This window comes from Lutjanus erythropterus, chromosome 5 (genome assembly GCF_056507025.1).
Source record: "Lutjanus erythropterus isolate fLutEry1 chromosome 5, fLutEry1.hap2, whole genome shotgun sequence".
In the NCBI taxonomy this organism is placed as follows: domain Eukaryota; kingdom Metazoa; phylum Chordata; class Actinopteri; order Lutjaniformes; family Lutjanidae; genus Lutjanus; species Lutjanus erythropterus.
In genome coordinates, this window is record NC_139321.1 from 7,387,142 (window position 1) to 7,401,796 (window position 14,655).

The 14,655-nt window shown below is 40.6% G+C and overlaps 1 protein-coding gene across 1 annotated transcript in view; it reads left to right on the forward strand.

Annotated features, from left to right (window-relative positions):
* Nucleotides 1-14,655, forward strand: part of ablim3 (actin binding LIM protein family, member 3) — a 69,562-nt gene that overhangs the window by 5,942 nt on the left and 48,965 nt on the right. Inside the window, exon 3 of the mRNA XM_084718655.1 lies at nucleotides 10,242-10,376. Within this exon, the coding sequence (XP_084574781.1) occupies nucleotides 10,242-10,376 (135 nt within the window). The remainder of the gene's footprint in view (nucleotides 1-10,241; nucleotides 10,377-14,655) is intronic.

A 14,655-nucleotide genomic window follows, 5' to 3' on the forward strand; every position in this document is an offset into this window, starting at 1 on the left:
TTTCTCCCCCCTGCTTTGCTGATGCCAAACCTTAATCTCACTCCTGTCCCAATATTTTCACACCTATCACAGTGAGTTAAGGGTTTATTTCAACCCAGTAACCACAGTAGGTCATTGTTAGAGCAGTGGGAAGATGAGCCAAGATGTTTGAGTGATTTTCATTTTGTTTCTGTTGAGTTTGAATGAAGATGATGATGCTAGCTTGCTTGCTAACATTGCTAACAGTCATCTAAGACACTGAAGTGATAATCAAAACATTCAAAAACACTACTTACATGGTTTCTGCAGGCATGTTCAGTTTTACATGTTTTTAAAGATGTTTTTAAGACCATTATGAATGCGATTTAAGACGTATTTCATGTCCATACAGGCAAAAAAGTATGAAGGATATTAAGAAAAATTACAGTCTGAACATTGTTAATGCAGAGTGAGTTGGGGTAAGGTGGCTAGCTAACGTTGCTAACAGTTATCTAAGACACTGAGGTGATTATCAACTTGCTCTAAAACACTACACACAAAAGAAATGGAAATAAAATATAGATACACTTGTGTACTACAGTAGTTTCCTCTGTGACAGTGTATCTCCTCTCCTCCCTTTTCTTCTCTTCTCCTCTCCTCTCTTCTCCTCCATCCCTCCAGTCAGTCCAACATATGTTCCCCTCCACCCTCAACACTCTCAAGGTTTTGGACATGAATGGGCCTGTTAGGTTGTGCTGCGCGCTGTGTTTTCCGCTGCATTGGGTGTGATAGCCCAGAGGCCACTGACACACACAGAGTAATTACACACCGCTCTGTCTGTCTGTCTTCATCTTCTGGGCCTTCTATCTCTCATGGTCACTGGGTTTTGTGTGTGTGTGTGTGTGTGTGTGTGTGTGTGTGTGTGTGTGTGTGTGTGTGTGTGCGCGCACGTCTTGTCGGACTCCTATTTTCTGCCTGGCTGGCGGACGATGCAGGACTGTGGGTGTTATCAGGTTAGTTTCTAGTGAAAAAGACCTTGCTTTAACAAATGTTGAGAAAGACATACTGATTTATGATAATTCCCTAAGAGTATAGACGCAGTTAATATAGTTTCTATGAATTAGGCCAGTTCTGAGATGCAGTGTACGCAGGATGTGTGTTTCAGGGGAGTGATAAAACACGTGTTGATCAATATACTGATCATTGAGCTCAGGGACCTGAGGGGATCTGCAGAGCCATACATCAAAGACAGCGCTGACACCTCTCTCCGTCTCTCTCTTTCTCTCTATACAGCAGAAAGTTCTCAAGCATCAGACAAAATACATCCGAAAGGCATTCCCATTTGGGTTTCTTAACTTTAAAGAGACATGCTGCATCTCATGCAACCTAATGATTAAGACATATGCTTTGAATGCGTAATAAGTATGGAAATTAACACCAGGTAAAGTTGCAGTCTCTACTGAAGTATTGTCCATTTTGCTCAGCTCTTTTGTCTCATGTACGGTCTTTTTAGCCACGCTATGAGTTGCACTAAGGCAATGTTTGGTCCTAAAACATCTCAACAACTGTTAGATAGATTGCCATGAAATTTTTCACAAGGATCTGAAGAAAAACACTGACTTTAACCACTTTCTTTGGAATTTAACCACCTTACTTTTAATTTAACTACGCTGTTTGCATGTCACTCGTAGCATGCTGCGTTATCGAGCAATATGATAGGCTGTTATGGGCTTTCATGGTGGGTTGCATTTAATGCATTTAAGTGAAGCTATTAAACATTAACATTTTTCTTATTTCTATTGATGCATCTATTGCTGTACCTATGAAAGTTGGTCAATTAAAATGTTTTGGGGTGAAGTTTTTCCGTAAGACGGAGATATACTTGCTTCTAACTACACATTCATGTACGCATGATATCTGCCTTGCATATTCTGTGTCCATGTGGAGCACTGGTTGTGCACATCCTCAAAATTAACGCTCCGCAAGTTCCAATATACACATGACCGATGGGTAGAATGAAGTGACAAGGTCAGGGGTCAGGAGACATGTCACCAGCAACAACAATGGCGGAAAGTTTTAAGGACAGGCTCATTGAACAAGTCTGCAGCTACCCTCATCTTTACAATGTATTGTTGTGGCTACACAGCGATAAACACGCGTGCCACAACACCTGACGACAGATAAGTTTAGTTTTGGAAATCAATGTCGAAACATGTCGAAGTAAATGGAAACAGTCTATGTTTGTGCACAGCGGAAGATGATGAAAAAACAAAACTCCTTATCTTCTTTCTTTTGTTTTTATTGGTGGTTTATGGTGTGAGTTCTCTGTTATGCCCTCTAGTGGTGTTTCCAGTAACACACACAGACAAACAGCCGCAGTTCGCTTCACTACGCAGCCAGTCGTCTGCGTGAACGCTTGGTCAAACAGCAAGTATATCTATGGTCTTACTCTTTTGAAGGTCTACAGGACAGGAGCTTCACGGATTGTAAAGTCTTCTGAGGCAAAGTGTGATTTGAAATATTGGGCTACACAAATAAAATTTGACTTTACTTGATTTAAAAAGAACCTTATATCTCAGATGGAATTAATTAAATGTAATTTAATGTTTACAACTTATTTTTTTAGAGACATGTCTATATCTTAAAGTACAGCAGAATCAAGCAGACTGATCCACTTGTATCAAGAAATGACACACACGTTGAGAGAGGTTTTGAAGCAGCCTGATTTGATTTAAACCTGATGTAGTTTGCGTCAGAGTGAGTTTTAGCATCAGAGCCTGACTGGAAACGCTTTGAACTGAACTCATCGCAATTCTGCAAAAGATTGCTTTGACCTCAAAAAAAGAGCGGGTCGCTGATAGAGCAAGGATTGATCCTCTGCCGACCACAGAAAAGTTCATAGGAATACGACGTTTTCCAGATGGATCAAAGTGCTCTTCAAGGGGAAGTTTTGATTTGCTGCTGGTGAAAGACAAAATGTCAGGGACTCCACAAAATCATAATGGTCCTCAAATGGTCCTCTGGGAGCCATGAACATTCATTAAATTTCATGGGAAGTAGTTATTGAGATGCAGTGTCTTGGTCTGAATGAAGAGACTGATCCAGTGACCCACTAACAGTCAGTGTCTTACTTAGGCCCCGCTTCTAGAAGAGAAAAAATATAAGTACAAATACACAGGAGAGTACTGCTGTAGATTAAACAAGGGATTTTTTCTGCGCTGTTTCGATGTCAGTTGTATTTTTTGTGTTTTATGGGAGGAACGAGTCGGGTGGACAGGGAGGCGAGCTGTATCATATATGATTCCAGGTCTTCTGCCTCATCTGGTGAGTAGTCCAAACCTGAGCCAAACACCATTTATCACTCCTGCTGCCAGACGCTTTAGTTCAATAACACAGAGAACGAAGGTGGGAGACAAAGATGCACAGATGCAAACACAGATGCTGGGATGCACACATGAATATTCAGAGCACACAGTCATGAACGACTGGCATGTATTTACAGGCCAACAGAAAATTAGGCACATGTTTTTCTTGTTCATTTGCACCTACGGTTATTGTGGTTGCTGGTATTCAGCGCGGTTTTTATGCAGCATTTGAAGCCCCTGTGGAAGGGACTTTTCACTCGCTGTTTAATCTTTAAGCCCTAAGATCTGTCTTAATTTGAATGAACAGAATGAAAAGAAGACTCGCTCAGATCAAAGCTTCACCGTTGTGCCTACATTGCGCGTTGTGTCCTCGAGGGTTGCCGTCCCCGTGACCTTGGCTTCTGGTAGGATTGAGTGATCATCATTCAGACTGTCAGTAGCAGTCTGACCTTCCTCTCTCTCCACAGAATGACAGTATGTTTGTGATACCAGTGGACAGTATCATTGCTCTGATGAATGCTTCTGGTCAAGGTCCTGACAGAGATGAAGGGAGGTAAAGAGAGGGGGGTGGGGGAGGGCGGGGAGGAACCTGATCATTGGCTGCATTAGATTACGGACAACGAAGACACAGTACTGATTTTATAAAGTGTGTTCATCATGTCTAGGTACACCCTTAAGTTGGGATGTACACAATTACTTGACTACATCAGTGTATGATTACCTGAAAATAAGAATTGTTGTGTTTTTGTTGCCTCATGGAGTCATTTGTATCTGCAGAAGGTGCAGATCCTCCTCTATGGAGGCAGCTGTGGCACCGTGTTTCTACAGTAGCCCAGAACGGACAAACCAAACACTGGTCTATATATACAGTGTATGATAGGGTCTTTCCACCAAAGTCTCTCCTACATTAATAGAAGGGGAGGGTGAGGGGACATATCTGCAATCTCATCTCCACCACCACTCAATGCGCACTGGGTCCTTTAACACCATGTAAACCTCATTTCAGACAATGGACTGGGGCCTAGATGGATCTGAGGTTATTACAAGATTCTTAATGGAAAATACGTTGCTGCAAAGACATAAAATGAAATTAGTTATTGAGACCCTATGGTCGTGTGTAAATATTTCATGTATTTAAATAGAAACACGGGGGGTTTCTTCAGTCGCTTCAGTACAGTGATTTCTTGCTGCCGTTAGCTAAACTGCATGTTGATGCATTTCTGCAGTAGCTTCAGCTTTTAGCAGTGCTTGTTACTGCTTGGATTTGGTGACAGCTGAAAGCCTCTGCCACCACCACTGAAAAGCCTCTATCATAGAATTTAGTTTTATGTTTAAAATAATTGACAAAAACTTGAATTTGAAAAATCTCATCAGCTTCATCAGCAGTGTCTCTGGCTTCTCTTCAATCAGGGCTACTGACAGTCAGTCAGTCATGGCTGAGATGTGCACTGATTGTAAAGGTTCATTCAACGCACAGAAGAGAAGAGCATGCATCCCGTGTACTGAGGCTATAAATCCTCTGCAGTGGCCACCGGTTTGAATCCCACTGCGGCCCATTTGCTGCCCTTCTCTCTCTACCCGCTTTCCTCTCATATCTTCAGCCATCGCTATCAAATACAGACAAATATCCCCAAAACTCTTTGAAAAAAAAGAAAAGCACTGGATCAACGTAAAAAAATTAAGTGATCAATTACATGATATATTTGACGTTGATTCAATGTAAACAATTTATTCAGTTTAAGATGGATTTTTTAAACTCCAAATAAAACCAAATAACAATTATTATTTATAATGGACAGCAAATTGAATTTAAAATGCTTTAAATACATTTTGATCAATGATAACACAGAACACTTTCCATTCATTCATATTCGTCTCTTTCAGCAGAAAACACCAGAGATGCAAGACTTTACAAGCATCACTGAGCAGCTGCTAAATAGAGTAGAGCTTCTTTTGTAACAACTTCTTTGTTGTTACAAACACATCCTCGTGCAACACTAGATGTTAATGTAAAGTTGTCGAAGATTAATACAATGATAAAGTACAACTGCACACATACAAAAGCATGAGCACACAGTATAAAAAGTAAACTTGGGCCGTAACAACAGCGTTTTCGTTTAATAATTCATCTTTAATCCACATTGTCTTTCGATTGCTTCTCTTTGATTCTTTGCTCCACTCTTCACTCTACTCACTCGTCACCACTGATCTCCCAGCATCCCTTGTGACTGAGCTCCCAGCATGTTCTTCCCCGGGGCTGTCAGGTCAGGGGCAGAAATAGCAACAGCCTCTCAGTCCCCGGGGACGCTGTCGGCCTCTCTGACCCTGGCACTGTTCTTATCACCTGTCTGCCGGCGGCTGTATTCTCCCGGGGCCCTCGCCGCTGATTTGGAGTCAGTGGATTACACCTGTAGTCTGGTGGCTATCATTAGAAGAATGACTCAACACCTCAGCATGGGAGAGGGTGGAGGGCTGTTTGAGAGCTCTATAATGGGTTTAGACGGGAGAGCTTGGCTGCGTTCAATGAGAATGAACGCTCTGACACAATTTGATGGAGTTATGTAATACCTCAGCAGCTCCTGAGCTGATTGTGTACCTGCAGAATTCTCAGCTGAGGCGCGGCTTTTTGGCACGCTCGTCCAACAAGTTGAATAAGAATCTCATTCATTAAAACATACTTTTCTTTGCTCTCAAAGCTTTTAACAATTTCCATTCAGCACCTTACTCAGGCTTATGTGTATTCTTTCTTTTAAACAGCGTTCCACAGCCGTTAAACTGTGCCACAGCTTTGTTTTGGCCCAATTTCAGAAGGTCAGCATTGTAAATAAACGTCCTGCGTGTTTCCAGTAGGTGCTGGCACAGGCTTGCTTGTCCTGCCATTAGTTCCCATTATCTCTCATTCACACCTGATGGGATCAGTGTTGCTCATTTGGTTTTACGTCAAAAAAAAAAAAAGAAAAAAAAGATTGGCTTCATGTGCCTGGTCACACCATATACAAAAGCCCTCTTCCGAGAGCGTGTGATTATTTGACAGGCAGGCTAGTGGGGTCCCAGCGGTGCCGCCAGCATTGTGACTGAAACAATGAACTAACAGAGACTTGAGTGTGGGAGATTGGGAGTGGGAATTAATCATGTTCGCATATTTCCAGTGCCCACACTCCAGTTCTGAACAGGAAAATAAACAATTACAGTCCTGCATACATTCTCTCTTGCACCCTTGTATAGGATATGCACTTTCGTTGCATGACTTTAGTTGTTGTAGATCCCAGACTTCTTCAGCACTCACAAATTTGCACATATTATTGCATAGGTCGGTCTTGGACTGGTCACAATAAAAAGCCAGTCTAAAATGTGCAGTTTCATCTTAAAAAGACTTCAGATTTTTCACAGGTCATAGAGGGCAAAATCATGACCTGCCCTACTCTGCTTCTGATTGTCTTACCGTGATATTCTAACCCTAACATTAACCAGTCACTCTTCATGCCTAAACCTAACCAACCCAACCAATGAAGACAATGGGTGTTAGCCAGTCAGAGGCAGAGTAGGGCAGGTCATGACTTTGCCCTCATGGGAAAAACAATTGTGTCCATAGCCCTTTGTGAAATAGCCATAGCTCAGTGCCAAATAAATGTCTTTTTTTTTTTTTTAGATAAAAGGTGGCTATTTCAAATGTGGCAACAGGTACCATTTTTTTCCTAGGAGGGCAAAGTCATGACTGCCTCTGATTGGCTTGTAAGCATTGTCTTCATTGGTTGGGTTGGTTAGGTTTAGGCATGAAGCGTGTAAGAGCTAGCCCATAACTTAGCCACTGAGATGTTTAACCCAGGAGTGACCTGGTTGACACGCTTCGATTTTAGTTTAATTACCATACGCTGTGTTGCTTTTTCATTGAACACGTAGAACACCAAAACACTCTGTATATGGCGTGAGAAACATTTTAGCCCTGCAGTGCCCTTCTTGCAGCGACCCACTTGATGACCTTTTATTATTCGAGGCACTGTCAGGTGGGTGGAAAGTGCTCACTAACACAGATTTTAACAAATTTGTGAACAAAATTTGAGAGAAATAAACCTTCTGTGTGCACGGAAGAAATCTTAGCTCTTTCACTTCGACTTGTGAAAAATGGGAGCAAAAATAAAAGTGTTGCGTTTATATTTTTGTATGTATGCCCTCACACTCGGCAGACATACTGCGGCTTACAGTATGCATATACCGTCGCCAGATTTGAAGCGTGCAAAGGGTGCTCAGGCTGTGAAGCATGCAAGGCTGTTAGACTTCTTAAGTGCTGCGAGTCCTTCGGGATTCATCCGGTGAAATGGAATCACTAGCTGTGTCACGGCAGCCCATATGCTGGTGCTGCACTGAACTGTAGCAGCAACGTCCTTCAGTCAGTTGTTCAGGTGGGCACTATGGCCAGCTGGTTACTCTGCCATTACACCACTTCCTCTGAGTGTAGGGCCACTCAGATGCTCCTTAAGGAAGATGGAGCAAAATAAGAGACTGTGAGCCCAGCTGTTCTGGCAGGCTTGGTATTTGGAGGCTGCTTGTCTCTGCTTGTGGATGCCAGGGAGTCTGTTTATAGCCTAGAGGAGTAGATGGACCTTTTAAAGGGTCTCTATTAGTCTAAGAGGTCTTGAATAAATTCATTTTCCGAAACTCATTCAAGATCAAATTAATTTATCGTTTTGACCTTTTTGCTTGTGAGAGAATTTATTCCATTACTGTTAAGGCTGTATGTGAGAACTCACTTTCCTGACAACGTGAAATAGCTATCTGGCTTGCAGGAGTCTGACATGTAAGCCAGTGCATAATGAGGTAAGGGGATCCATCCACTTTCTAACCTGACGCAGCAGTGTGTATGTGTGTGTGTGCATATGAGTGTGTGCGTGTCGGCGCGTATGAGTGTGTGAAAAATAGAGACGGTGGGAGAGAAAGCCTGGAGCTTACCCAGCTTACATAGGTGTCAGACCTCACAGCTTCAGAACAAGTGTTGACAGAGCTACACACTGATCTTATTGTGTGAACTGCACACAGTACAGTCTGTGGTGCAGCTCAGAGCCCCAGTTCTGCTGATGGATCGCTGCATTCTATGGAGAAACCTTTGAAAATGAAAGCGGTTTTGTTAAGCTTATTGCTAAGCCATTATGCTTTTGAATTAATACAATGTTAGTATGCCCATTAAAGGGGATGGCGCCGTTATTCTGTGCTATGTAGAAATTGTGGCGATTATGGTTCGTCGGGGTCACATCTGTGTGATTGACACCGACAATATTTAACTTCATTAGCAGGAAGTATATTTGTTACAGGCTACATGATCGGCCAATTATATTTTTATTGTGTGCTGGTTACTATGATGTGAAACTATTTGTGCCATGATTGTCCAATCATGGCTTAGCAACCGTATCTAGGCACGGCAGGCTTGTTGAGCTTTGGATGTCTCTGCATGCTGAATCGGCGTATGGGCTCTCGTAAAAGGACACTCTGTCTATAAAGAGTTTTGACAGTTAGAATAAGTTTCTTTTTTTTCTGATTCTCTGCAAAACCAAAAATATAAGAGCAAACAAGTAAGGAATAAACAGTGTGGAACATTAGCATATCCGGCTAACTAGCTTATTAAGTAGCAACCCATTCCAGCATTACATCTAAAGCCAGGGACATTTCATACAACATTATTTTGCAGAATTGCAGGTTGTGTTAAAAATAAGCCCAGTTCATGATGACCACAGCCACTATATTAGTATTTTCACGTGCTCTCTGGAGGAAATATTACGCCAAACTCCCTTTAGGAGATATGACACATTAGCAGTTCCTTATGTGTCCGCAAAAATACACAACTCTATCAAACACGAGATAAAAGGTGTCACATGTCGACAGTCCTCTTATCAGTTCAGCATCAGTATAACCCATGAAGATAAAAAGTAATTCTGTGCAAACTTTAAATTGGATTTTGACGCCTCTACCCCTCACCAGTCTGTCTGTCGTTTAGCTGTGCTATTTCAGTGGGAGAAGACTGCAGGAATGAGAGGCACTCTGTCTCAGAAATGAGGATTTCTCACTAAAAATTTTGTTGGTGGGTGGATCATACATGCCGAATTAAATGCTGACTCATAACACTGTTAATTCACAATTGTGTGTGTAGGACAGTATTTGAGTATTTTTGGCTGTTTACCTCTTCCTGTTTGGTAGCACCTCACCAGATGTCCCAGTTAGCTAACATTATGTAGAATTATACTGATAAACTTTAAAACACGGGAGTATAACTTTCACTGTGTGGTGTGTGTCTGCTTGTGTTTATCACGTAGCTAATTTTAGCTAGCAGGTTAGCTGTTGATGTCTACATATATTTGAAGGATAAGGAGACATCTTACGTCACCGTTGACGTCCAGCACGGTCACAAAGACACTGGGAAAATATGAATTTGTTCATTTGCTGGGTCACGTGTAGTGTTAAATGAGGAAATCCACAACTTCCTTTAAAGGGTGCAGCAGCCAGTTCACATGGATCATAAGGATGTTGACTTTATGACTGGGACCTGTTAGCTTTAGCCTCAGTGTTTGAGCAAAATATCTCACTGTAGATTGCCATCAGGTGTGCAGTATTTTCAATTAACTCATGAAGCTAATATTAGCTTAATTAGCTAGCTTCTGATAAAATCAGCCACCAACAGTCGTAATTTCAAGGGCAAAAATTAAACTTGTCTGCTAAAGATGAAAAACCCTTTGTTTTATAAATTACTAAGGATTTCAAAGCCATAACTTGCCACCTATATCAAGTAAACTGCATATCTGTGCAAAAACGTGTGACTGTCATAGCAAAAATTACTAAGTGGGGCTTAGCGATCAGTCAGTTCAGCTTGCAAAATAATTAAGTTGAACACAGAAATACAATATTAAGTGTGTGTCTTTTTGTTTTCAACAGCTTATCACCAAGGCTCTGCGGGCGGTGAAAGAAGTTCTGGACCAATCCGGTGCCAGCGATGTCGGGAAGTATGCAAAGGAGAGGTGGTACGAGTACAAGAAACCCACTTTCACGTCAAGTGTTTCACCTGCACCGGTAAGACATGGAAACCTGATCCATAACGACACAACACGACAAGAGTTAGAGCACACAAACGGCCGTAGCGATCGCACAAAAACAGGTGTTGTCTTACAAAGTCCACAGGCGTGGGTGGTCCTGGTCATAAATGTGGTTAAAGTGAAATGCCAGCAGACTAGAAACAAAGAGATCTATCTTGGTCACTGCCTTCCATATATACACACACACACCCACACACACACACTGGCAGCTATACACTATATCCCCTCGTTCATCCATCTCCTAGTGTACATGCTGAGTGCTACTATTAGCCCACAGTGGGGATTGGAACGGATCAGAGGTGCCTTGCAGGGGACTTAGGCTCCTGCTAAGGTAGGCTGTTATTGCGCTGCCAACTCGGAGAGGATTTTCCCTCGGTTGTACGCTGCGGTCTAATGAGACTAGCTTTCCAGTGCTACAGGTGAGCACTGCTGACCTACAAAAGATACAGTCGTGACATCATAATCTCACATCTTCTCATGTTTGTAATGTTTTAAAGGGATAGTTCGGATTATTTGATGTGGGATTGTATGAGGTGTCATCGATAGTCAGTGGATTACCTTCCAGTAAGGAAGCTAAGCAACGTCCTGCTGCGGATGTGTTCAGGAATGAAAGGTATTTTTTTTTTTAAAAAGTCCACCTAAAAGAAATTGATATCACTTTAAGTGTATGCTATATTTCAAATATTTTCACTACTATACTTTGCTGTCAAACAGCCTTTACTGTTGTTAAATAAGCCAAATATCACTCTCTTTAAACCAACCAAACTCCATAGGTGAAATTAGTCATTTTACCTTGCAGAATGTGTGAGGTCCTGGTTTACTGCTGCCTCGATCTGTTCGTTTGTTTGTGTTTTTGTGTGACTTTGGTGAATCCAAACTAACCTTTTAAAACACCAAAGTCACACAATAACACAAAGAAAAGGACAGATAAAGGCAGTGGTAGATCAGTAACTCCTGTGTTCTGCGAGGTAAAATGACTAATTTTGCCAATGGGGTTTGGTTTATTTGGAGGGAGCAATATTTGGCTTATATAACAGCGGTTTCCTGTCAGAAAAGGTTGTCTGACTGCAAGGTAAAGTGGTGAAAATGTTCTAATTATAGCGTACATTTAAGCTGATATTTCTTTTTTTAGGTGGACCTTTTTTAAGACGCTAAAATACCTTTTGTAGTCAACGCTGTCCACAGCAGCTTATTACTTAGCTTCCGTCCTCGTTCTTCTCACTGAGGGCGTGTCGACCACCATAATCTGAACTATCCCTTTAAGGAATTCACTCAAGTCCTATAGCTTTTTTCAGGTATGGGCTCTATAAAGTTGCTTATTTATTATTTTAAAGGAATAATTTGACATTTTGGACACTCTCTCAGTCAAGAAACAGTCAAACTACTGCTTTTTAAATATATGCCAAATTTAGGTCATTTATTTGAAATATATATAGACAGAGATGCACCAATTCCAATTTTCTTGGCTGATTTCGACCCACCGATTTTGTCCAGTTCAGATTTTTAGTCTAAGAATTATAATTGACAGCATTCACGAACAGTTTTGCAACTTTTCTTATGAAGTTAAATTGGATGTTCATAATAAAACACTGACTTTTAAATATTTAATACTATTTTTCTTCTCCAAAAGTCCTCTGGGTTACACAGGCCTCATTATATTGTTATATTAAGGTTATGTACTAGAGGGAACACGATCTCGTGAGATCTCATGGAAACTCAGGGGATCTCGCAGGACACGATTTCACATGATCTCATCTGGAACCAGATATAAACAAAGTGGAGGGTGATCCGGTGCAACGGTTTGCTGGAGTAAAGCTTTGCAGTGAGAAAAAAAGGAGTCTGGATGAGAAAATGTTTGAGGAGCATCAACACAGGTTGTTTATTCTTCAGCCTGAACAGGAGGTGAGATTTTACCTGTCAGTCTGTGAACAGCAGTCTGCTGCTGGCTAACATTACGCCGGTTACGCTGAAAACCGTCCGGTTCCAGTCTCTGGCCGGTTGATCGGTGCATCTTTATGTATAGATTGTTGAATTCCGCAACTTTCTCTTAAGCTTAAGATGGTAAAAACCAAAAAGACCCGCTGTTGTGGATTATGCAGAAGAAGCATTTTGCTGGGGCTCCATGCTGCAAGCATGAAAGTGTAAAAGTTAGGCAGCTGATGATCTGATGAATGCGATTGGGTTGTTTTTTTTTTTCTTTGGCTCAGCAAGATGGCAAAAACAACTTCTCCGGAAAAATGACTCAGCATCCTTTTCAAACGTTGACGCTGACATCTGAAATTGCCAGCGCACTTGAAGAGTCGAGGGCAGGTCTGAAAGAGGCTTATGACAGTCAAGTATCTGTGCATGTGCAAATTAGAAATCAAAGAAGCGAGGAATGTTGTTTGTCATGCTGCTGTATGGCCCGGAGCAAGTGCGCGCAGTATTATGTTGATGATGCCATCTCTGAAGCAAAGGCAGTCAGTCACTTTCAGTCATTTGCAGATGACTCTCAGAAAAGCAGCCAGATAGATTAAGAAGTAATGTGTTGTCTAATCACAACCATTTTTGTTTAATTATGGAAATCTGACATAATATCTGATAAATCTCTCCCACTTTGTTCATTTGTTCACTTCTTCAAGGGCTCAACTGAGTTATGTTGACACTGTTGTATATTTTAAAGCCAAAGTATCATGGTTCTCTGATTTTTGTACACTAAAGACCTATACACAAGTTAAATAGACAGATAGTTAGTGCTGCAACTGAGAGTATTGATTAATCTGCAGGTTATTTTCAAGATTAAAATGAACTGAAAATGACCAAAATAATTAATCGATCATTAGAATTGTTGGCGACTTATTTCCTTTTTCTAAAGACTAGTTGTTTAATAATTGCAGCTCTACAGGTAATGGGAAAATGCACCAGTATACGACTGGACCGTTTATTTTTGTGAAAACAGGCTTGATCTGGCACTATTCTCTGTAAACATCATACTCATCATCAAACATTAATTTATTTACTTTATGAAAATATAATCAGAAAGCTTGTATTTTCTTTGTTGTATTAAATCGTCACTCCCAATTGGAAATAAGGGTAATATAATAGTTATTTGAATAATTCAAGTTCAAATTTCTTCAATTAGACGTACACATTTTGTTTGTTTTGTTTTCTGTTACTGGCTTGTCTTTATTTTTTACAGATTTATTCCTGATTATTCCTGTTTGTTCAGTAAATCTTTTGAGCTTTTTCTTCCTGCTGGCTGCTGTAACAGTCACCTTTTCAGAGTCTTCTATTTATTTTTCATCAGATCTGTTACATCACATGTATACTTGGCATAATGAGATCTGTATCTGGATACGTTATCTGGATAATAAGTGACCTGATCTAGCTTTTACAAACAAGGCTGTATATTCTATCATTAATTTATTATTTTGTTTGTATAAAAATATTAGATCACTTCCTGTTGTGTAGGCTTCTCGATGACTAGATAAATTATATGGCTTGTTAACAGCAGGTCAGCTGCACAGATTGCCACAGTGCAACATGCAGTGTTGCACACAGTTATTTATTATTGTATATAATCATTTCGCCCTCATTTTTCTCGCAGCTCTGATGAGTAAGACATATTTTGGTGCTTTCATGGCACAAAATAATAGAGGTGCGTCTGTTAGCTTTCACGTTCACTCGCTCTCTAAATTTAAACAAGCTATGATTTATGTTTGCTCAAAACAAATATCTGTATCAATGTCATGTTGTGTTCGGATGCCTGCACGTTGTTTGGACTGCATTTACACCTACCTAACATCCCAACACACTGCGAGTCAGACTGCTTCCAGATGTGGTCAGGCAGGTGTGATCACATTCCGATCACAAGACATTTACAACTTGCAACACGCAAATTACATTCGGTTCAAATCATACAGTCCCATATGCATGTAAAAACATTTTTGAATTTTGATTGAAGAGAAACTAAGACATTTTACTAGGACTGCAGCTAATTATTTTCATCATTGATTAATCTGTCGATTATTTTCTCGATTAAATTAGTTGTTTGGTCTATAAGATGTCAGAAAATGGTGAGAAATGTCGTTTCTCAAAGCCCAAAATGAAGATCTCATCAGTTTACTGTCATGGAGGAGCAGGAAACCAGGAATTAATGACATTTAAAAAGCTGGAATCAGAGAATTTTGACTTTTCTCTTAAAGAATATCTCTAACTGATTAATTCATTATAGTTGGCAATGAATTTGTGATCAATTAACTTAATAACTGATTAAT